Genomic DNA, 22,507 nt, shown 5'->3' with positions numbered 1-22,507 from the left:
CGTACGAGGGAAATTTATTTTGCAGTTTATCTGAAAAGCTCCACTTGCGCTTTGACGTCTTTTAAACATCATCAGGCGCGCTGCTGCGCGCTGTCTGTCCGGTCTGTGAGCGCACAACAAGCGCTCACAAAGCATCAGCTCGGAGATGACATCACACATATGGTTCCTCTGTAGGCCTATAGAAAAACCCGGACATTTTCATCAATCTCGAAAATCCTCCCGGACGCTCCGGACAGAACGTGAAAAGTGGACATGTCCGGGGAAAAGAGGATGGTTGGTCACCCTATTATGTGTGTATAGCAACTAAGCTAGCTAGCATTAGCTGATAACTTGGAACTCCACTGTTTCATCCTTAGCATCAAAATGCTAACACTGACAATAGCTAAGCATTAACAGTCCCTAGACAAACCAGTCCTTAGGACATATTTACTTTATAAACTGTCATTAATAATTAATATATATGTTTTTGAAAAAGTGTCAGCATGTTGGGAAAAATTGGAGATGTTGCAGAAAATAAAGACATACTGTAGCAATACAATAATGTGTCTCTGTACAGCCATTTTAACTAGCATTGATGTCAGAAGCAGTGTCATCACTCTATCCTTTTGATGATCACGAAGATGTTCAGATTGCTACTCGGTTATTTAGAAGTTATTCTGCGTATTTACTGTCTTGGTGTACATGCTAACCTCTAACCTCTACAAGGCAAAACTAGGATTGGGTCAAAGGTTGCTGCATCCTCAGTATTACAAATCAAGAGGCCAGAAATCACAAGTTGGTTTTTATACCAAGTATTTCATACTTTTTATTTCCATTTATAAGTATTCATTTCAAGTCGACAATTTACATCACAGCCCATTGGCTCTCTGGAATTGTCAGTATAATGTATATCAGCCATAGGGACGAGGGGAATAGCGGGTAAGACTGCGGGACCCAGAAAAACCTAAAACATGAGGGGGAGGACAGGGGGGAGGAAACTGTGGTTTCTGCCACCAGATCCCAAACTCGGCCCAAATCAACACAGTGTTTGCCTCTCTGTGATGATGATCATCATCATCTTCATCATTCGAGTTGTTGTCATCGGTCCAGTGCTGTTGTGCAGAAGGAAAATGCTGGGAACTTGGAGGACTCAGTGCAGTGGACCTGCAATAGCGAGAGATATTTGAGCTGGATGAAGGCAAAGATCCTTTGGGCAGACCTGACAAATAATCTGATATCTAACCGCTGATCTCAAACAGATACAGACAAGGAGCATCACATGTTGCAATCTTCCAAAATCATACCACTTGCTTCTTCCCTTTTTCATTATACAGTAGGCCAGCTGAATACCTTTGGCCACAGGTGCTGTCCAGGCTGCAGTCCCACATGGCTCAGATCCTCAGCATCTCAATAATGAGATTTTGGATCTTTATTTAGTCATATATATGTATTTGATTCGCCAGTTTATCAGAATATGTCATTTTTGTTCCTCCTAAAAATTATCCTCCCAAGTCTTGGCAATAATAACAAACTTTTGATATGTCAAAGTAAGGCTAAGCTGAGCATTATAGTCATTATAGTCAGCGTTGGAACAGTAAACCAGCAGGACCAGCTAAAGAGAATTCAGCCATAGTTCATTTTTTAAAGATATATTTCGAGAATAAACACTTGTATTCTCCGTTCCTGTTGAAACCATTTTCAGACGATTCACAAAGGTTTCTATAAATAACCCCCCACCGAAGCTGTTGTGGAATTAATCATTCAATTATGCAACATGCTTACATTTGAGGCTGGAGGGTGACTCCTCATGACGTCCCTTCAGCTGCACTCTTCACACAAGCAGCGAAGGCCTCCATCAGATCTTTGCAGCCCCCGGCTCCCTTCTCTGCCACACTGGAGGAAAGATTAACAACAGTTAGACCTCAAGTAAACCCACGTACAGGAGTTAAGCATCAACTGGATGCCAATCCAAGGAAATCTGTTGGCAAAACACATGCATGTTTGGTGTGCTAACATTGGTAGAAGCAAAAACACGAGCAACAGCTCTCAACAAGAGAGAAAAGATGAAGAATAGGAAGAAGGGATGAATGTGACAGAGCGAGAGAGGAAGAGAGATTTCAAGCTTGGGAATAATTTCAGGCTTCCCATTCAGGAGCAAACACAGCAGCCGACACTGCCACAGTGCATTAGGGTGATGGAGCGAGAGAGAGGGAGGGAGGGAGACAGAACAGCCATGTGCGTGGACTCATCTGTTTGATGGGAGGGAGGGAGGTTGCGTGATAATGGAGAGATAATAAGACACAGAGGTAACAGGGGGAGGCCACAGGAGGAGAGGGTTCATGTTACATGAATGTAAACCAATTGACTGGCTCCTCCTCCGCCTTCATGATGTCTCATTATCTCTCTGCTCCACTTTTCCTGCAACCCACCGAAGAGCAGGGGCCTCAATCCCTCCGTCCCGACTCCAATTCTATTCACAACGGTTCCTACTCGCTGCCAAGATAAAGGTTTTGCTTTTCATCCAGCATGTAGATTTACTCACTTATACGGTATAACTTTTATCAATATTGGTTTTTAATCTGTCTGCTGCTTTTACCTTTCCTTTATGATCAGAAGATTGGTTTTCCTTTTATTCATTTGGCTGCCATTTTGGTGATGTCAGCAGACAGTTAACCCCTCGAGGTCTGAGTGGGTAACTCTAACCCTAACTCCACCCTAACCATAATTTGGAGAAAGGGAAAACAAATTTTCTGGGAAAAGCACACACACACACACACACACACACACACACACACACACGTCAGGTGTTGCTGTCCTAGTGGGGACATCTCATTGACATAATGCTTTCCCTAGGCGCTTACTCTAACCATCAAAAATGAATGCCTAACCCTTACCCTAAACCTAACCATAACCCAATTGTAACCCTGACACTAAAACCACACTTTGAGTGTGAAAAATGCCATCGAACTCGTGGGAACCAATAGGGCTGGTGGTCCCCACAAGGATAGTAAATTTCAGATTTTGGTCCCCACCAAGAAAAGAAAAAGTGGCACACACACATACACACACACAGCGCCAGGACATTGTTAGCTTACTTTAAGCTGTAAGCTAGCTGTTCCCAACAGCTAGCTTACAGCTTTGGTATGGTAAAAATGCATTTTTCCTGATTTCATTTATATATTTATTTATGTTCTGTAATATTACTGTTATTGTGAATTTATTTTTCTTCAAATAGGTGAAAACCTGACATTGGGATATTTGGTCACATGTGGAGTATTCATGCTAAATTAAGCTAACTAGCTCCAGAGTAAATAAAATAATATACGGAAAATACGAAGAAAAGAGGCCAGTTTGATTTTCAGCCTTCAACATGCAACTAAGTGAAATACAGTCTATTCTGTAAGTCTGAAAAGTGTGTCAGATCCATTTTAATACACCAGCTGAGCTACACAGAGCATACTGCTTTATCGTTTCATATTGTGGCCTGGCGCCTTCAGAGTGATGTAACGTACAGCTGGCTGCTGCAGATTATCACTCAGCACTTTACTTTGCCAGGAGAGTTGGAGAGAACGGTGTGTGTCTGCTGCTTGGCGAGGGTGTGCAAGGAAATGGGAGTGGGGCATTGAGTGGTTATGTTGCATGCACTGCAGTAATGACCCAACATCAGAGCTGAGCAGAATCTAACCCTGAGGCTGTGTTGCCAGATAATCCTGCCACAGTGCCATCAACATGCATGTACATGTCTCTGAATCAAACCCAACAAGAAGAAGAAGAACAGGAACATTATTGTACTTGTAAAGTCCTACTATCTGCATGTGAACAAATATTAAGAAAATATAGGGATTACATAAAGCATAAGAGCAGGGTGCTCACATGCATGGGCAGACGAGGGTAAGGAGCTGATGACATCATCGCAACTAGAGGCATCACGCAATCTTCTGAGAGAGGGAGGGAGAGCGTGATTCTGAATGAGCGTGGTACAAGCAACCAGGAACAAAACCAATTGGTTGTTTCAGTGAATACATGACCGCAGACTGAATGAAAGCAACTCTGCACCACTGAGCACTAGTATCCTGATCCAAGCATGTCCAGGTCTGATTGCCACTCTGCACGGGGTGGAGGAGGGACGTTGTCTCCTTGTCTTGGACACAATCAGGAAGCGTAATCTGAATTATTTAGGCTGGGCTTGCTATAGTCAGTCCACTGGGACCAACATGTATAATAGATCAGTGAGCAGGTGCAGAAGGGTAAAATGATGATGCAGACGCCAGGATTTAGCCAGGAGGTCATGTGATTAGCTGTGTCACTGTCCTGTGAGGTAGCGATGAGAATCATCAAAGCACAGAGTTTATTAGGACGGTGATTTTCCAACATTTCTGCTTCAGACTTCTTAAAACAATATATGTCAACAAGTTAAGACCCAAAGAAGTAAGGATGTTCCATTTTGTGCCTTTATCGAAACATCTGAGTCTTTCAAAAATCTGATTTTGTAAAATGCACTTTACCCACCTGGATGTTGAAAAAAATCACCAAAACAATGAATAAACAAATTCCACAGGCGTCAAAGCTGTTGTCCGTCCAGCATGGTGAGCTGGAGGGGAAGAGGCTGTAGCTAGCCTGACACAGCAGCAGTGCTGCACTCAGATTACTGACGTCTGCCGAGTCACCAAATTCCAGCCAGAAATTAAATGCATGTGCGTCCATACAGCTGCAGGCGATCGGGCCCAAAGAGGCCGACTGTGGAAGTGAGTGTGAGAGTGTTTATGGAAGGCAGAGGAAGAGTAAGGCCAGCATGTCCACGGTTCCTATGGCTAACATTCAGCATGTTCACTGTAGGAGTTTGCATAGATCGCCATGGCCTGCAAACAGGTGTCTAAACCAGCCTTGACCTCATTTTTGAGGAGACTTTGAGACTGTGGCTACTCTTCAGTGAGCTATTTATGACCATTTGGTACTTTAACTTTGCAATTTCATTAAAGTAATATCACGTTTTGTTGCATTTATGCAATTATTGAAGTAAAAAAAGAGCTTGCTCTTTAAAAAAAAATACATTGTTATTATACCAGCAAAAGAGAACAACCTGAAGTAGAGGAAGTAAATATGTGTTGGTATGTCTATGCTTATGTTAAAAGCTAAAGAGATACTTTCAGTCCTACCTGTATTTTTGCAAATGAATCATAATAAATAAAACACGTAGCACCCTAGGTACATACAGGTATAGGTTACACGTTTTTACAACTAGGCAATTTAAGGAATAATTTTCAGCAGCAATAAATAGAAGTTACATTGATGAACATGGCACATTGCCTTTTTTTTTTTATAAATTTATTCATTTATATAAATGAATTTAAAGCCACTGGAGCAGCTGGAGGTGTTATGAGACTAGGGATGGACCGATCCGATATTACATATCGGTCCGATACTGACCTAAATTACTGGCTCGGATATCGGAGAGACATAAAAAATGTAATCCGATCCATTAAATATCCCCAAAGCACCTCACAAAACTTGCGACATGGCGTAACTCTGCTCAGAACCTTAGCACGTCCGAGCAGTATGTGTCACGTGATAGAGCGGGCGCGAGACCTGTTGGCGGTCTGGTTGAGCATTTGGAGCCTCGCTACCAACCCGGCATTTCATCTCCGAGGAAGTGATCCCAGAGAGAAGTAAAGCAAGTGTGTAAGTTCATCTCTGAATGTTTGTAAAGCATTCCCACGTTAAGCTTAACAACCGATATATGGAGCGACTGCCTCTCTCTCCCTCTCCTGCTGCTACTTCAATCATGAAACTGATCAATGATCAGCTGATCGGCTTTTCTGTCGCGAGTCCGTCTCTCTTGTTTGTTTTTGGCCCACTTTGCACCAGAAAGACGAAACCAGCAGCTGAACAACAGCAGCACGTTTAAGCTTGATAAGCTGTTGTTAGAATTTATTTAATATTACTTTCTACACCAGGATCCTTTTCTACACAGCTGACGGCTGGTAACTGTGCAGGGGCGGATCTAGCAAAGTTATGCCAGGGGGCCAGGTACGGCAATAACAGGGAAAAGGGGGCACAAAGACATATTTTTTTTCCTTATTCTCATTTAAAATGTCTAGCTTTTAATAAATAATTATCTGAATCTTACAACAAAAGTCTTCATCTGATGTAAAATGTATAGAAGTCCATTACTGTATATAGTAACTATTAAGTCTAACATATACAGGGCTACACATAAATGGTCCGCAGGTGCGCATTCGCTGTCAAAATAAAAGACGCGCACCGGATAAGAAGTTGGAACGTGTGTTTGCGTACATAAGATGTTCTGGAGGAGGACAGACATTTATTCAGAACTCTTAAAGATGTCAAAGAAGCAAGCTCCGTAAGCAATTACTTTGGTGTTCCTCCACAGCAAAAGAAGCGCATTTTCTCGAATATGTGCTTCTTATCTGGTGCGCGTCTTTTATTTTGACAGCGAATGCGCACCTGCGGACCACTTATGTGCATCCCTGAATATATACCCTAGTAAGCCATAGTACTTTTTTCTTTGGAAAGGTACCATCTGTGCAGTCTGCAATTCTGTTGAAGAAAGATTTCTATCTATTTGTTTATTGTAGAAAAATAATTTATTTCTGTGCATTTCTTTCAATTTAAAAAAAAAAAAAAATTGTACATGTGCATTAAATTAAAGCTGATTACGTCAATTAAGCAAAACGAGGCGGAGGGTGGTTCCCAATTTTTTTGCTGGGAGTTGGCAGCCCTATTAGTTAGGTTGTTTAATATTTCTGCTAAGTACTCTTTAAAATACCAGAATAGGGAGGATGGAGGATTTAAGTTTATTAGATTGATCAGTTTTGCTGAACTATGAAATATTTTGGGTGCAGTGTATTTTTTACATACAGGTATTACAGAATAGCTTTAGTGTTTTTTTTGTCTTTTTAAGACAAAAAGTATGAACTTATACAAAATGCAGCAAGATATTAAAAAAACTGTTTTATTGATTAAAAAATACGCTATATCAGATTCATATCAGTATCGGCAGATATTATTACAAATTTATGATATTGGTATTGGTATCGGACATGAAAAAGTGGTATTGTGCCATCTTTATTTGAGGCCTCTGGTTGAAACAAACAACACAACATATGATTCATTTATCAATGAGAGCAATTTTTGAAAAATGTATGGAATAAACATATATTTATAATTTATAATGTTTGTAACACTTTATTAATGCTAGTTAGTCATAGTCAAGTTCAGTTCATCATAAATGTCAAGGAAAATATAGTTGATATACTGTTCATGCATTACATTTTAGTTTTTAACTTGCTCACTTCACCTCTGTGTGACTTTGCCACTGTGACCTTGACAGGGTCATGACTATATTAATCATGGCTGCCCTATAAGTTTCCAGCTGGGTGTGAAAGAGAAGCGTTTGCTTATTTGGCTGCCCTGCTTAAAAAGGAGCAGGTGTCAGGTGGAGCAGTAATGTGACCTCCGACTAGTAACATGCAATGATACTCAGCATATACAGTCACACTTGTAACATTTCTATCCATGACTTTGACAAGCTGCTGTCTATAAATACGCAGGTATTTCTGATATATTGCTTACACAGGGCAGAGCCCTCTTGGCTCTATAGTTGGCTCAAAATTGGCTGGGATAACACGGCTGATGGAGACAGCAGTATAGCAAGAATTCTTCCTTTCAGCACATGAATGTACATAGGAGCATCCATCATATAAGTGAGCATGTATACTGATGCAAGTCCTATAGAGAGCTGACTTGTATAAACTGTACCTTAAACCAAAGAAGTTAATTTGAATGTCAGTATCAGCAAAATAAATCTACTTTTAGTTCCATGTAGCGTATGAATTTAGGAGCAAAGCTGAATGAGTGTGGGATTCCCAACAGCTAAGAGGTTAGACTTTCAGTTTCATATAAAAAAAGTCTGCTTACAGATCTTAGGGAATTAGAACGATGGGGCCGTGCCTAGAATGCTAGCATTAGCTGCTACCAACACGACACACCCCTGTAGTTTTAATTTAACATTTAGCTGCTAATTGCTAAGCAGGTAAGTGCTGTGTGTTTACCAGTTAGTACCTAATTCTCCCATTCTTAATGAATGGGTCATTTACAAGGCCCATGTGGCCAAAAATAGCACTGTAAGAAGGTAAACAACAAACCAGGTCTGTGAAGCTAGCTTAAACTAATAGCTAAAATTCCTTAAAAATACTCTGTAAAGTTGCTGATTCTGGTGACATTTCTAAGCTCAACACACACACACACACACACTGATTTCACAGTGATTGCCATTCTGCACTCACTGATGATTAATTTGTTTGCATAATTATTTTTCTGTTAAATTTATCCCTAGTTTAAAAAGTGATGCCACAGAGATTACAGGTTATGGGACAAATATCAGTGTAGGACAACTGTCTCCCTCAGATTAACTCTGGCTCTATACAACTTAAAGGACAAATAGTGCTGGTGCTGCCTGATTTTCAACCTTTCAAGGTTAGGTTCAGGTCAGCTTCATGCAATGACCCGCATACAGTATAATCTTGTAAAACCATGATATGCCGCATGAGCAACAGAACATCTTATCACCTTAAAACATTTTGCGTTGTACTTTCAAATACTCTTGAGAGTGCCAGCTTTGGCCAGAGTGCCCAGTGTATTCTTTAACATAAGAGGAACTGAAGTTATCAATCAGTTATCAGTTGTATATTTCATTTGAATATATGTTAAACCTCAACATTCACCTAGAAATATCAGAGGTATCGTAAAGGTCATCAACACACTGGCGCATGATTAGCCAATTACCCATGCTATGCCTTCCTTTCCCACTCAACCTGCTTGCTTATCTAATAGCTTCACACATTCATATCCACCTTATCAAGACTAAACAGGCTGGCTGAAGAAAACTGGGCAGCTTTTGCTATCAATAAAAATGTGTTTACTTTGCCAGAACATAATTATTAACACCAGAACAGGTCAAATTCCAACTACAACCAAAGAAATCACTAGAAAAACTGTTCCCTGCAGTTCATTGAACTTGACTGTGAAGAACTCAGACCTCTAAATGTCTGTAGTAGTGTTATGTCATTGCTATCCTCCATTCTCACAAAGCAGCATCTGTTGTGTCCGTTGACATAGCAAGAGGCTAAAGGAGACACTGGATATGAACAGAACGAGCTAACGTGAGGAATTCTGGGGAAAGGGAGGCAAGTGACGTAAGCAGATTCCCAGCCTCCATCCATCCGTATGGGCAAGCATCGAGCATCACCACCGCTGTCACGCATCATTAATCCCTTAATCGCTCTGCCCTACATGGGGTACCCTAAGTTTTCATAACCTTCAAACTTGTGCTCAGCTAGGTTGTCAAATTCATTTACATCTCAACACGCAAGATGTGGAGACTTTTAGCGCAAATGCCAATGACCGCTGAAGCGACTCCATTTTGGGATGGCGCACTTTAGGATACCGCAGTCCACGACCAGCCGCTGCCACACATGCGAGTCTCCCCCTTAATTTGGGTGCCGTGGTGTTTTTCTTTCCAGTTTGATAGCTCGTTAAGTAACGGTCAAGAACATCACGAATGATCCAGATAATTCGGTTTTGACTTCTCAGCGTGTAAACATTTAAAGGCAACTCTGAGAGTCAGAGATGAACTTGTGTAGGCATCAAAGGTGTACCCAAGAACTGCAAGAGGTTCCTATTATGTGTTTGGCGTCTGGGATAAGAACCTTTCTTCAACTCTAAAGGATATGCAAATATGCAAATGAGAAACATATAAACTGTTTTTCTGTTAATCACTCCAACATGCACGGAGTCACCTACCACTTGTCCAGGTCAGCCTTGATGTTTGCACAAGCAGCAGGGACGGGGGCCTCAGCAGGGGCGGCGGCGGTTTCAGAGTCCGACATGTCTGCGGTGGTGCTGCTACGTGGTGTTGAGGGTGCGTATGCTGTCCAGTTCTTGTCCTCTGAACGCCTATGGATCCCAGCGCCACCAACGGAGACAGACAGAGAGAGAAAGTAGAGATGTGAGCGAGCTGGTGAAAGGGGAGGGGAGCACAGCGGGAGGTGGGAGGAGATAAAACATGTGAGAGGGGAAGCACACGTGTGTACATAGCAGTCAAGAACTGAGGGAGGGGGCGGAAGAGGTGAAAGGGCAGTGACCCAGAAGAGGAAGATTTAGGAACAAGGACAGAAAAAGGATACTAGAATTTGTTGGGGTTCCTTATTTATGAGGTTCATCACGCAGGTTTGATGCCTATAATACTACTTAACAGGTGGTCCAACACAAGTGTTAGTTCAGGCATTCAGAAAATAGATAAAAACTCCATGATGCACTGAAGCGACCAATACCACTACTATGTCTGTGAAATGAAAAATCAGAAATCAGAGTGGCCTGAAGTCAGGTTTTTAAAGTTGTTGTTTTGTGGACTGTGAAATGAACGTGTGTGTGTGTGTGCGTGTGTGTAAGCAAGTACACACACACGACAACCATGACAGCTCGTCTTCCAACGAGAGCTGTCTGTCAAAACGCTGCCATCTACTGGTCATTCTGTGCAACTGCAAGTCTTCATCACAGCTCATGGCTGCCATTCCTGAAAGGTCAAGGAATATATATAACAAGGAAACACGTTAAAGGGCACCATCTTTTACAATCACCAGGGAAAAATTAAATACCTTTATTTATTGTATTTAGTCAAAATCAGTGAAGCCAAGTGTCCTTGTGGGAAAATGTGACCAAACTCCAAAGCTTTCCCAAGGTCACATGAGAACTGTGTGGAATGTCAGAGTTAGGACGAAGGCTGCTAATTGTAATTTTTACTATTAATTAATGTTCTGATTGAGTTTTTTGATGAGCTGCTGGTTAGATTCTAACAAATTTGTTTGTTTGTTTTTTGGATACAGACTAACTTTGCTTAAAAAAAATTAACCAGAACAGACAAAGGTGAGACCCTTGGGAATGTTGGAATAAATAGGAATAAAAAGGAATTTCCTTTCACCATCATCATTAAAAATAAAATAATAATAATGATAATAATAACAACTGTGATTGTCTTATAAATATTAATTTGAATTCAGTAAAGCACAGGAAGTGGAAGTCATTGTCCAGAGTTTTACCAGGTTTCTGACGGTGCCAACACCTCATACAAAGACGGATCATTTAACAGGAACTGGGTGTACATCAGACACCCTGAAGATGACACTCAATTAGCCACAACTGCTGCTTGAATAAGGATCATAATTCTGTGTCATTATGCTCCCACTACGTGGCTTGAAAAGATTTATACACTTGTCACAATCCCATTTAAGGAAGAGGGAGTGAATGCATGTGTGTGAGCATTATTAACTTAGGCCGTTTTTGTAGCCACCGCTGCGGAGTTTCACGATAAAACAACACATGCTTTTCTTTTCTTTTCTTTTTTTTACTTCTTTTCTTTTACGATCTCAGCCACACATCAGCCAGGACTCACACTCGGATTGTTTCAGGACCCTGAAACAATCCAACAGTCCAAACTGCTCATTCATATTCCACAGAGAAAAGTGTCCCTAAATTACATTAGCATATAATGCCAACCACTTAGTTCTTTGCTTTTAAAAAACAAACAGACTCCTCTTTCCGTCACCTTCTCTCCCAAAAATAATGCTCACTCATGCGTAATTTCACTGGCATGAAGTCATGGGGTAAAGCAGGAACAAATTATGACCAAATTCCACTATTCAAGGAAAAAACAAAGACTCAACACATGTCATCAGATTACCTGGTGTCCACTGTAAGCATTATTTTTACAGAAAAGAAGGAAAACTTCTCTTTGGGCAAAACAACTATGTTGCTCATGCGCGTCAGGACAAGTACACCATGTACTTTCAATCACAGAAGTGGCTTCCTGTGCAGAAACCCCAGCATACCTGCTTAAATGTATTCACCAATGCTGTTAAATCCTACCTATCTGCAGATGGGATGTCTGGATCCTGAGGTGGACAGCTAGGGGAAAAAACAGTGCACGGTGGGTTTGCTGTCAGCAGTCTGAAAGACAAAGAGGGAGTGTTTGGGGGAGGGGGAGTGGCGAGGTGGAATATGGAAAGTCAAAAGAGCAACAGTCTAAAAAAGAAGATGCTTCTGTTTGAGACACCATGGGGGTTAAAGGGAACTCAAGAGGAGGGGTGGGGGATTTACATAAATGTGTAACATTTAATGCGTAGCGTGCTGGCTGCACTGTGGTGCCCTGCAGCAAGGCCACCCTAACAGTCCATAAAACAATGAAATATGACTCTGGAGGTTCTCACATTTTTCTTTTTCTCTTATTCTGATTCATTTTTAGCTCATCTATGTGCAGCTTCCTCCCTCATACACGTAAGACCCTCAGGCCACATGCTGACTTGGCATGATTTAAACACCGCATGCATATTTACTAAACATGCAAGAACACAGTCAGTGTTGCTCTGTGAGACAAAGCCAACAACATGAACTGTTTTCTTGACAATAAACAGGAATCTGCTGCCAGCAGGTAGAATACAAAAAAGTGCGTGTGCATGCTGGAGGTGGTGCTAAAATCAGAGGAGCCTTCAAAGTCAGTCTGTAGGTCACACATGAGACGCCTGCTGTGGTAGTATAGTCTGAAAGGATAAGGTTGGGGGGGGGGGGGGGGGCTGTTTAAAGCGAGCATCACATACATGACCTCTTGACTTTTGGAGAATGTGTCCACAAAGGGAACAGGAGCCCGTTTGATGAAACAGTCAACAAACAATTGCTCATGTTCTTTAAGAAAGTGAAATGTTTGGTCTGTTTGCATTTAGACCCCTGAACTCCAACCTATCATGGCAGATAGTAATATTGTAGGTGCTGTAGCGTTCAATATAAAGCGCAGTTGAAGCAGCAATTGCTGTGAATTGGTGCTATATTAATAAAATCGTTTGGTTGGAACAGACTACATTTGAACTTTCCATACAACGCTGAGCTGAGTTGTGGGATAAAAATCTTTGTAGTGTTTGCAACTTCAATCCACCAGTGCAGTCTGGAGTCCATCTGTAAACACTGGGATAATCCAGCCATTCATTTACTTAGCCTCTTATCCGAATCAGGCTCTTTTGGGGAGCCTTGAGTCAATCTCAGCTATTGACATGGGCGACCAGTCCATCCCAGGACTAAGAAAGAGAAAAAGACAAGAATTCAAACTCACATTCACACCTATGGCCAGTTTAGAAACACCAGTTAAGCTTATATGAATGCATGTGGGAGGAAGCCTGGAGTACCTGGAGAGAAGCCAGAAAACAGCGACAAGATGCAAAGTCCACACACAAACGTCTCCATGGCATAACAACACCAAAAGAGGGCTAATTTATATACTCTTTTCATGTGGTATAGACATGAAAACTCATAGATTAGCAAATCAGGCAAAGACAGAGTAAAACCTTGTTGAAGGTGACCTGTGATGGTGATCTAGTGAAAATACTTTTTTGGGTTCGAGCATGGGAAAAGTTTCATCACATCTTCATGAGTGGGCTCTAGGAAAGAGGAAAGAGGCAGCGCCATAATCAGCTCTGCTAAAATCTCCATGGATTGCACACAAACCTGATGGAAAGAGCTGCTTGAAAAAAATATCAATAAAATCATCATAAATTAAATCACAGCACCATTAAGAATGAGGTGATTACAGACTTTGTCGGTCGCCAAAGACGAGACCAACAAGGATCAATTGCTGATACTCTGTAAAATGAGATGAAATCTCAGAAAAGCTGAATTTTACGTCATGTCGTTTGGTTTTTGTCACTTCTCACCAGTTAGCCCAGTAACCCCCCCCCCCCCCCCCCCCCCACACACACACCCTGGAAAAGGAATGGGGGATGTGTGTGTGTGTGTGTGTGTGTGTGTGTGTGTGTATTTCCGTGTTTGTCCAGCAGATGCCTCCACTGAACTCTGCACTGCCTGTATTTTGCAAAATGAGTTTGCGGGTGAGAAGAGCAAGGTCTAACTCTACTCAAAGGTTAAAACCATACTAAATAGGCACAACTATGACCTGGTGTACATAAGTATACTGTGTGGTAATGCTTTATAATAACCATCAATAGTAATGCAAAGATACATGTTTAGTTGACAAGATTTAAGATGTTATATTTTTTTAATCGTTACCAATTTTATTTACTCTTCACTAATCATTAATAACTGAAAGTGTGATTTTAGTTAAAATATGATGTTTCTTAGTTTTGGCAACAGGTGCCTACAGAGAAATGATAAACAACAGCATGTGCATATCTCAGCAGTATTTGATGCCTGATGATCAGGATGGTCTCACTGATCAGTAATTAAACCTTTATTATGTAACAATATTTATCATTAACAAATACATAGCATGACATTTAAAATCTTACGTGCTTACTGAGTCTCTTCAGCTAAAACTGGTACGTATTACTAAGGAATTCATAATATTATTCTCATATTTTATTTAGAACAATATTTTAATATTTTTCTAAATATTTGTGATTTGTAAAATACGTTTGTAAGAAGATTAACTGTCAACTTACAAATTGTTTGGTCCCTGGCAATGCACAGCTCATCCTGGTTATTAAAACTGAAGATTTTCATTTCTACTTTGACTTATTTCATGTCATCTAGATCATTTAATGAGAATTGTAAGTTTAATGGCTTAAATGGAAGAAGCTCAAGGACTGAAAAGATCAGTTGTAATCCAGGTGTGTTAGAGTTGTGTTAGAGTTTTCGTGTCCTGTGGGAGAACCTGTTGGTCGGTTACGTCAAACCTGCATGTGTCACGGCGCTTTTACAAAACTTTATGTGAGCATTTTTATTCATCCACCCAATCAGAATCAGGAACAAACATTTTCCACCTTACCCCCACCACCACCACCACCACCACCACACACACACGCACACCTTATCAACCTGTGACTGCATCCTGTTGCATCCATTCAAAGCCCCTCCACCATGTTTCTCATTATAAACTGGTTCCAGCAAGTTCTTGACAATTAGCACACAGTCACCCTGCTCCTGCATAACCAAACAACTGGAGCCAAGGAACTATAAAATGGAGGCAAGATGGACCAAGAAGAAGAAAAAGCGACGAGGAGAAGAAGCGACGGCTAACGGACAGAAAAAGAAGAGAGATGGCTCAGAGAAGAACCAGTGGAACCAACCTCTTCATGACAGGTGAGCTCAGCGTAGCCGTTTTACTTCTGAAAACTGATTTGTACAGAACAGTCCACGACGCTTAGAATGGATCATTTGCTTTAAAAGAAAATGTTAGAAGTTAAAATCTGCGTTTATGAAAATGTAAATGTTCAGACCTGAGGTTCTACAGTTTTGTACCAACAAGATACAAATTTGTAAGCGTGATTATATTTAGAAACACTGTTACAAGTTTGCTCACCAGCACTGGCAACCAAACTTCTGAGTGCATAACATCAATATATGCATCTGTATTGCATATATTAAATGTAAATGTCATCCTATTAACATTGTTTATTGCAGTGGTCTGATCATTTCTTTGCCCCATATAAATCAAATTTAGATTAGCTTTCAATAAAATTATATGACACGTACCATTCATTCACTAATATACTTTTTTCACTAATTGTTATTGCTTGTTATTCAACGTATTGTAGTAATTATTAAAAAAATATTTTTTTTGGTTTTTTTTAAGGGGATTTTAAAAAGTTACGTTTAAAAATGATTGCACCAGAGTTGGCTATTAATTTGTTTTTATTTATTTATTTATTATATTAGAAGTTAGAAAGCCATAATAATGTATTCTTAATGTATTTTTCAGTGCATAACATTTTGAATTAAATTAACCTAATAATTATAATGGCTGCACTGATGATGGCACTTTAGCGTTGACTAAAGCCAGATTGAAAATCAGTTATCAGACCTAGCGTAATATTTATATTTATGATTAACAAGAAATTTTGTTTCTATAAATAAAGTATACCTTTTATAGATTAGATGCAGGTCAGAAATTTTAACTCAAACACAAAAGAAAAATAAGGAAAAACAAATGACAGTTGTACCTGTTGAATGATGCTCACATTCCACCCAGCCCCCCCGATAAGCAGATGTAAGAGAAAAAGAGGGAAAAAGCCAAAAGGACACCAAACTGTGGCCCTGCAGCTGCTTTCTCTAACTCTGCCTCCGCTCATCTTTTCATGCTTCACAGCGTTGTGTGTGGTGGCAATGTGCAGAGCCGTCCCCATCAACGAACTGCTCGAGCGAGCCTCTCAGCACTCTGACAAACTGCACTCGCTCAGCACGACGCTCACCCAGGAGCTGGTCTGTACCTGTTTGTGTGTGTGTGTTTGCACTGTAAATGAAATGTCACAGTCTCCCCAAACATAAAAAACACAAACTTCCTGTTTAAACCCGATGCTTCCTTATTAGCTTGACATGCAGTGCAGTGGGTCTGCTTGAAGCTGCCTCATTTTCTGGAACTATGCACTGAATTACAGCAAACAATTTTAACTGATCTATTCGAGCAGGACAATATTCATTTAACGTCCTGAAAAGTGGGAATTGAAAGCCTTTCTGTTGAATTAAAGCATTCTGCATCCTTACGTTCCATCACAGAGAAAAATCTGTTTGTTGTCTTTTTTTAAAGAGACTAACGCTCAACTTCTGTCCCTCCCAGGACTCTCACTTCCCTCCTATAGGCAGGGTGATCATGCCGCGTCCCGCAATGTGCCACACCTCCTCTCTACAGACGCCCATTGACAAGGACCAAGCACTTCAAGTATCGGTAAGTGCTTTTTCTCCAGTATTGACATTATTGTTTGCTTCCATGTGCTTTAACCACATATTATTCAGTTTTGTATTTAACACCTTTCCCACTGTCTCTTATACATCAAATTGAATGTCAACCTTGCAAGCTCATGCGAAATACATTATATTCCAGAGACCCCTTTAAGCAGTAAGTCATTTAAAGAGTACTTTGAGAATGACTGTGTGAATTTGACTGTCTACAAAAGCTAACGAGAAAAAAAGGGGTATTTTCAACGCAATTCAATGATATTTGTTTTATTTAGATGGAGCAAAGTCACAACAAGTTGCCTTTAGGTGCTTTATATTGTAGGGTAAAGACTAGAGAGAAAAAACCACAACAATCAGATGACCGCCTTGGTGACGGTGGGAAGGAAAAACTCCCTTTTTACAGAACTTCCTTTCGCAGAACCAGCCTCGGATTCAGCTGTGATCGATTTAGGGTAATCGGAGGTAAACAGGCCAAAAGAGACACTGTGGAAGAGAGCCTGAGATTTATAATCGCTAATGATTAAATGCAGAGTGGTGTGTAAACACACAGACACTGAAAAGAGGAAACACTGAGTGCATCATGGGAAGTCCCCTGCCCCCATTTTAACTTTAGTTAGACAAAAGTAAGAAATCTGTATCTAACTGACACAAATCTGCATACTGCTTCTGTTTTCCCCCAAACATCTTCACCTTCTTGTGGTATTGTTTCTATTTATTTCTTGTCCAGGAGTCAGATTTGATGTCCCTGGCTCGCTCCCTCCTCCAAGCCTGGTCGGACCCTCTTGTACTCCTGTCCTCCTCTGCTAGTGCCCTGCCTCACCCAGCACAAAGCACCATATTCAACAAGATCCAGGAGATGCAGCAGTACTCCAAAAGTCTCAAGGATGGCCTGGATGTACTATCTAGCAAGGTGTGTAAGAGATGGCTGCAGGAGCTTTGGGGGGAAAATAAAAAGTTATTTTCATTTACAGTGCAAATACAAAATGTATCATTAAAATGATTTTTCCCGGCCTGTTTGTGTCCAGATGGGTTCATCTGCTCAGGCCATCACTTCACTGCCCTACCGAGGAGGCACCAACCTCGGCCAGGACAAGATTACCAAGTTGATCAACTTCAACTTTCTGCTGTCCTGCCTCCGTCGGGACTCTCACAAGATTGACAGCTTCCTGAAAGTCCTACGCTGCCGGGCAGCAAAGATGCAACCAGAGATGTGCTGAAGAGTGGGTGTGCAGCCTGACTCTGTGGGGAGATTGTTCTGAAAGCTTGTATTACCTATAGAATTATACATGGTACTATATTCCTACCTGCTGATTAGTTTTGCAACACGAGGATAAGGAGGGGTTATAAGTTACAAAAACACATAAAAATTGACCTTCTTGCTCCATTTCTCAGTGTGTATGTATAAATTAAAGCTGCTTTCAGCTGTTGCCTTATTCTCAAGGGGTTACCACAGTGGATCGCTCCCCTTGTTTAATTGTGTTTTATGCTGGATGGCCTTCCTGATGCAACCCCAAAGAAGTTTGTGTCTCCTCCTGGGATTATGCCAGGAGATCTTTTGCTTGTTTATGCACATGTGTAAACCTTTACACTATGGAGGATTGTTAAATAGTAGCCTTAGGGGTTAACAGATTTAAAGTATAGGAAGGGGAGCTGCAGGCTGTTGTCCGACCTTAGTAATGTGTCATTGTCTTTCTTGATGGAGCACCTTTCCATTTTGATTTCCAGCTGGCCTGGCATTATGAAGTGACCAGACAGTGGTCACGAATGGAAGCAAATCGGTGTGTCGACCTGTGACTCCTCCTCATCCTTTTGTTGTGTTAAAGCAGTATCCCCACAAAGTCATACTACTAATGGAGAAAATGAGTGGAGAATGTTTTCTTCCTAACTAATGCTTAATTAGCTGCAGCATTTGCACTTTAGATTAAATGGCATCTTTTAAAAAGCATTGTTACCTTAGTGCCTTTTAACTGAACTGTTTCTTTTAAATCTGTATTTCATTAAAGTTTTTCTTGCACAGTAGAATGTTGTCACTTATTCTTTGTTTTAATGGAAATCAGTAGCGTGCATGTAACAGCCTGAGCTCACTGATCTCACTATATAATCAGTGGAGTTCCACCGGGGTTCTGTTCTGTTTTCCTCAGGTAGTATTATCAAAAGGCACAGCATATTCATTCTATGCAGATGATACCCAGCTTTATCTATCCATGAAGCCAGATGACACACACCAGTTAGTTAAACTGGTGGAAGTATACCATCAACACTGACACAAATACAAGAAAACAGCCTTTGAATAGCTGTCCACTGTAGTGAGCACTATGGGTGAAGGGGTTAAACACGTGTGTAGGACTGCACAATATCTCTAAATAATATCTCTATGTCTCAGAGTGATGCTGAAAAACTAGTTCATATATTTATTACTTCTACTGGCCTACTGTAATTGATTATTATAAAGATGTCCTAAAAGTACTGATGGGGAAAGTGCATGCATATTTCACCCATATTCGCTTTGCTTCATTGCCCCCCTGCTGAGTCCTAAATTGAATTTAAAATCCTTCTAGTCACATACAATGTCTTGAATAATCAGGCCTTATCTTATCTTAAAGACCTTAGAGTACTGTATCACCCCAATAGAGTAATTTGCTTTTCCCTATGATATTGAATGGAAAGCACAGCCTTCAGTTTTCAGGGCTCTCTTCCGTGGAAACATCTCCCAATTTGGATATGGGAGACAACTTTTGTGATTAGGCTTAAGACTTTAAACTCAAAGCTTTTTGATACAGCATATAGGCAGGGCTGGAGCAGGTGACCCTGAATCCTTCCTTAGTTACCCTGCAATAGGTCTAGGCTGCTTGGGGCTTGATGCACTGTGTTTCTACTCCATTTTGCATTTAATCATTAATTAACGTGCTGGCCTTAATTTTTAATTATTAATCACAGGCTCTCTTCCACAGTGTGTATTTTGTCCTATGTTCCTTCCTTTACTCCGACTGGTAGCAGCAGATGGCTGCTTCTCCCTGAGCCTGGTTCTGCTGGAGTTTTTCCCTTCCCACTGTTGCCGTGTGCTTGATTGGTGTTGCTTGATTGTTGGGTTTTTCCCTGTATTATTGTAGGGTCTCTACCTTACAATAAAACCTTGATGTGACTGTTGTGATTTGGCGATGTATAAATGAAACTGAACTGAATAGGACTACAGAAGCATTGTCAGTGACACAAATGCATTGGTGGTGGGCTGGGACTGTATATGGCTCATTCCATCCAAAGTCATCAAATTAAAAAAAATAAATAAATCACAAATCGTCCTTAAAATGTTCCAGTTGAAAGATATACTTTCTAATAAGATTCGTGCAAAACTTCTTGCTAATAATATATTAGTTATAGATGCATCAAATTTGTCCTCATATTAACTCACATTCAGAGTAGAACCAGAATCTCACACATTTTAAAGAGAAAGAGAGAAATTCTTCCACAAATAGTGACATAGTTACTGCAGAGTAACAATGTCACTATTTCTGGATAACTGCAGAGGGCGCTCAACAACCTTGTTTTTATTTTGGAGCATAAGTAGAATACAGCCGTTGAGCCCCACACTGCAAAGAGAGGTGCACCTGATGAATCACTCTTATCAGTGCACGCACTCGTGCTGATTGCAACTACTTGCAATTGGTCACCAAACATTGAGTGCAATTTCTGAGCAGCCATCGATGTTTCCTAATCACAAAAAGCTGCAGTTCTATGTTCACTCTAATGTGACTGAGCCATTGGCAAACTGGCAGCAATATTTTTAAACTTGAAAAAAAAATTGGTTCACCTCTTTGCTTTTAGGCTTTTGGATAAAAATGCACAGACCTGCTTTATTTTAAACTCCATGTACAGTGTACAGAGAGACTCCATGTACATGTGCCAACTGAGAGAACAATGTTTTGTGTTTTTGTGTGGAGATGATTATTATATGTAGCATAACGATATAAGTGGTTATAACTCATTATTCATATATAGGGATTAAAAAAGGCCTGTTCTTGGAAAAAACAGGAGATCCCTCCTTTCAGAGCATTTGAAATTCTATATAATTGGTTTAAAAGCAAAGACAGTCAAACTGATGGTTCCAGGTCTCATTGTTCAACTAAGATCTTATTTTATTTTAACAGAGAAACAAATTGTGACCCTGAAGTAACATTTCTGTAAAGGTTTGATGAGAAAAACTGACATCCCTATAGTAACCCTTAAGAAAATTATCTAAAAATTTAATGTTTAGAAAGTAGCATCAATTGGTGATTATAAATTTCCTGTAGCTGTGAATATGACTGCGAATGGTCTGCCTGCAGTTTAAACTGCCAAAAGTCATGTCCACCTCATTTCATCCACCATTTACTGCTACGTGCATTAACTATTCATTTTTGGGAATTAAAGTAGCGGCAAGTTATTTGGGAGCTGAAGGGGAATAAAGAATCTCATCAGGATTTAGAATATCTGAAGCCCTCTATGTGTCACCTCAGTATTATCCCCACTTGTCTTTTTAAAGAAGTCTTTGACACTATTGGACACGGTAAAAAACAAATCTTGATGCAACAGTTCTTTCAAATTTTAGGCCAATCTCATTAAACTTCCTTTCCTGTCCAAAGTCCAGGAGAAAAATTGTGTTTCTTTGGCTCCAGGCTCTTCTGGGAATGAGTGAGATCGCTGAAATATTTCAGTTCAGGTTTACATTGCGCTGAAACTGTGTTTTTAAAAGTTTTTAATGATCTTTTAATAATTGCTGCCTCGGGTGACTGCCACTTTAGTGCTTTTCAACCTTTAGTTTTTCATTTGAGAAACAAATTAATTCTGTTGTAAAAGAACTGCCTTTGAATATTCTAGAAAGTTGATTTTCTGAATCTAAAAGCAACACGGCAGCACTTTTTTTAAGACCGGTGAGTAATGGCTGTACATTTCAGGAGAGAACTCTCTAGTATATATGAAGGACAGACAAGAAGCACTGTCTGCTAGAGTTTAACAAATGTCCTCACAAACATAGGCTTGGATAGATAAGGGAAGCATACCTGCACATAACATGCACCCACGCATCCTTCTTCCTCAGCTGCTGTGTTTATGCTTTCATGTATCTGTCCTGATTCCACTGAGTTGGTGTTCAGTTTGAGCTCCAGTCTGCAGTCTGCTCTATTTTTAGCTCTGAGGCAGGAGGTGCTAAGTGAGGCAGCCGTCCCAGAAGTTCACAGTGAAAAGAAGCACATCTCTCTGAGGCACAGCAGTGCATTTATATGATGGGAAAAGGAAACATGGAAAAATGGTGATCCTATACTTTGTCCATTGACTTGCACACCTGGGATCTTCAGAAGAACCTGTTTAACTGTAACAATTAGCACTATGACTGAGTTAATATGTATCTTTTTAGCCTACATGAGTAAATAAAAAACTGACATTCGTTTGAAAATTGGGTTGCCGGGGTACAAATATCATGAGTAGATAGGCATAGCACTCCATATTACAACATAACCACTTTTACAGGATGCGCTCATTGAGAAAAAGTCCCACTGTGTTCGGTAATGTTTGGAGAAGTTTGGATTTTGATCTTGTCTTCTTGAAGTATCAAAGGAAAACCCAAGCAACTCAAAGGGATCATGGATTAATAAAAAAATGTAGCGATTCTGATTCCATTTTTGATATAATTTATTGATTTAATTCCTAATTGATCCTTGTGATTTCTCACTGGGCTCTCATTGGCTCAGCTTTGAGAGTCACCACTATCGCTAAGCAGCAAAAACATTACATTTATGCATTT

At 40.4% G+C, this 22,507-nt stretch overlaps 2 protein-coding genes across 2 annotated transcripts; one reads left to right on the top strand and one right to left on the bottom strand.

The window, feature by feature from the left end:
* Window positions 1-775: 775 nt before the first annotated feature.
* On the bottom strand, window positions 776-21,868 carry LOC146389246 (uncharacterized). Its single transcript, XM_084926983.1, has 5 exons — window positions 21,768-21,868; window positions 11,923-12,003; window positions 9,802-9,954; window positions 1,762-1,872; window positions 776-1,143 (listed from the first exon to the last, which is right to left on the bottom strand). The coding sequence occupies exons 1-4, from the start codon at window positions 21,773-21,775 to the stop codon at window positions 1,785-1,787; spliced, it is 330 nt and encodes a 109-aa protein (XP_084783109.1). The 5' UTR covers window positions 21,776-21,868; the 3' UTR covers window positions 776-1,143; window positions 1,762-1,784.
* prl (prolactin) lies at window positions 16,006-18,755 on the top strand. The gene is made up of 4 exons (XM_084926978.1): window positions 16,006-16,257; window positions 16,613-16,720; window positions 17,459-17,641; window positions 17,757-18,755. Exons 1-4 carry the CDS (start codon window positions 16,006-16,008, stop codon window positions 17,946-17,948), a joined length of 735 nt encoding a protein of 244 aa, XP_084783104.1. The 3' UTR covers window positions 17,949-18,755.
* Window positions 21,869-22,507: the final 639 nt, after the last annotated feature.

This window comes from Perissodus microlepis, chromosome 4, assembly GCF_051167445.1.
Source record: "Perissodus microlepis isolate ML-2025 ecotype Zambia chromosome 4, ASM5116744v1, whole genome shotgun sequence".
Lineage (NCBI taxonomy): Eukaryota > Metazoa > Chordata > Actinopteri > Cichliformes > Cichlidae > Perissodus > Perissodus microlepis.
The sequence above is the reverse complement of the archived record's forward strand: the minus strand, read 5'-3'. Positions and strand labels throughout refer to the sequence as shown.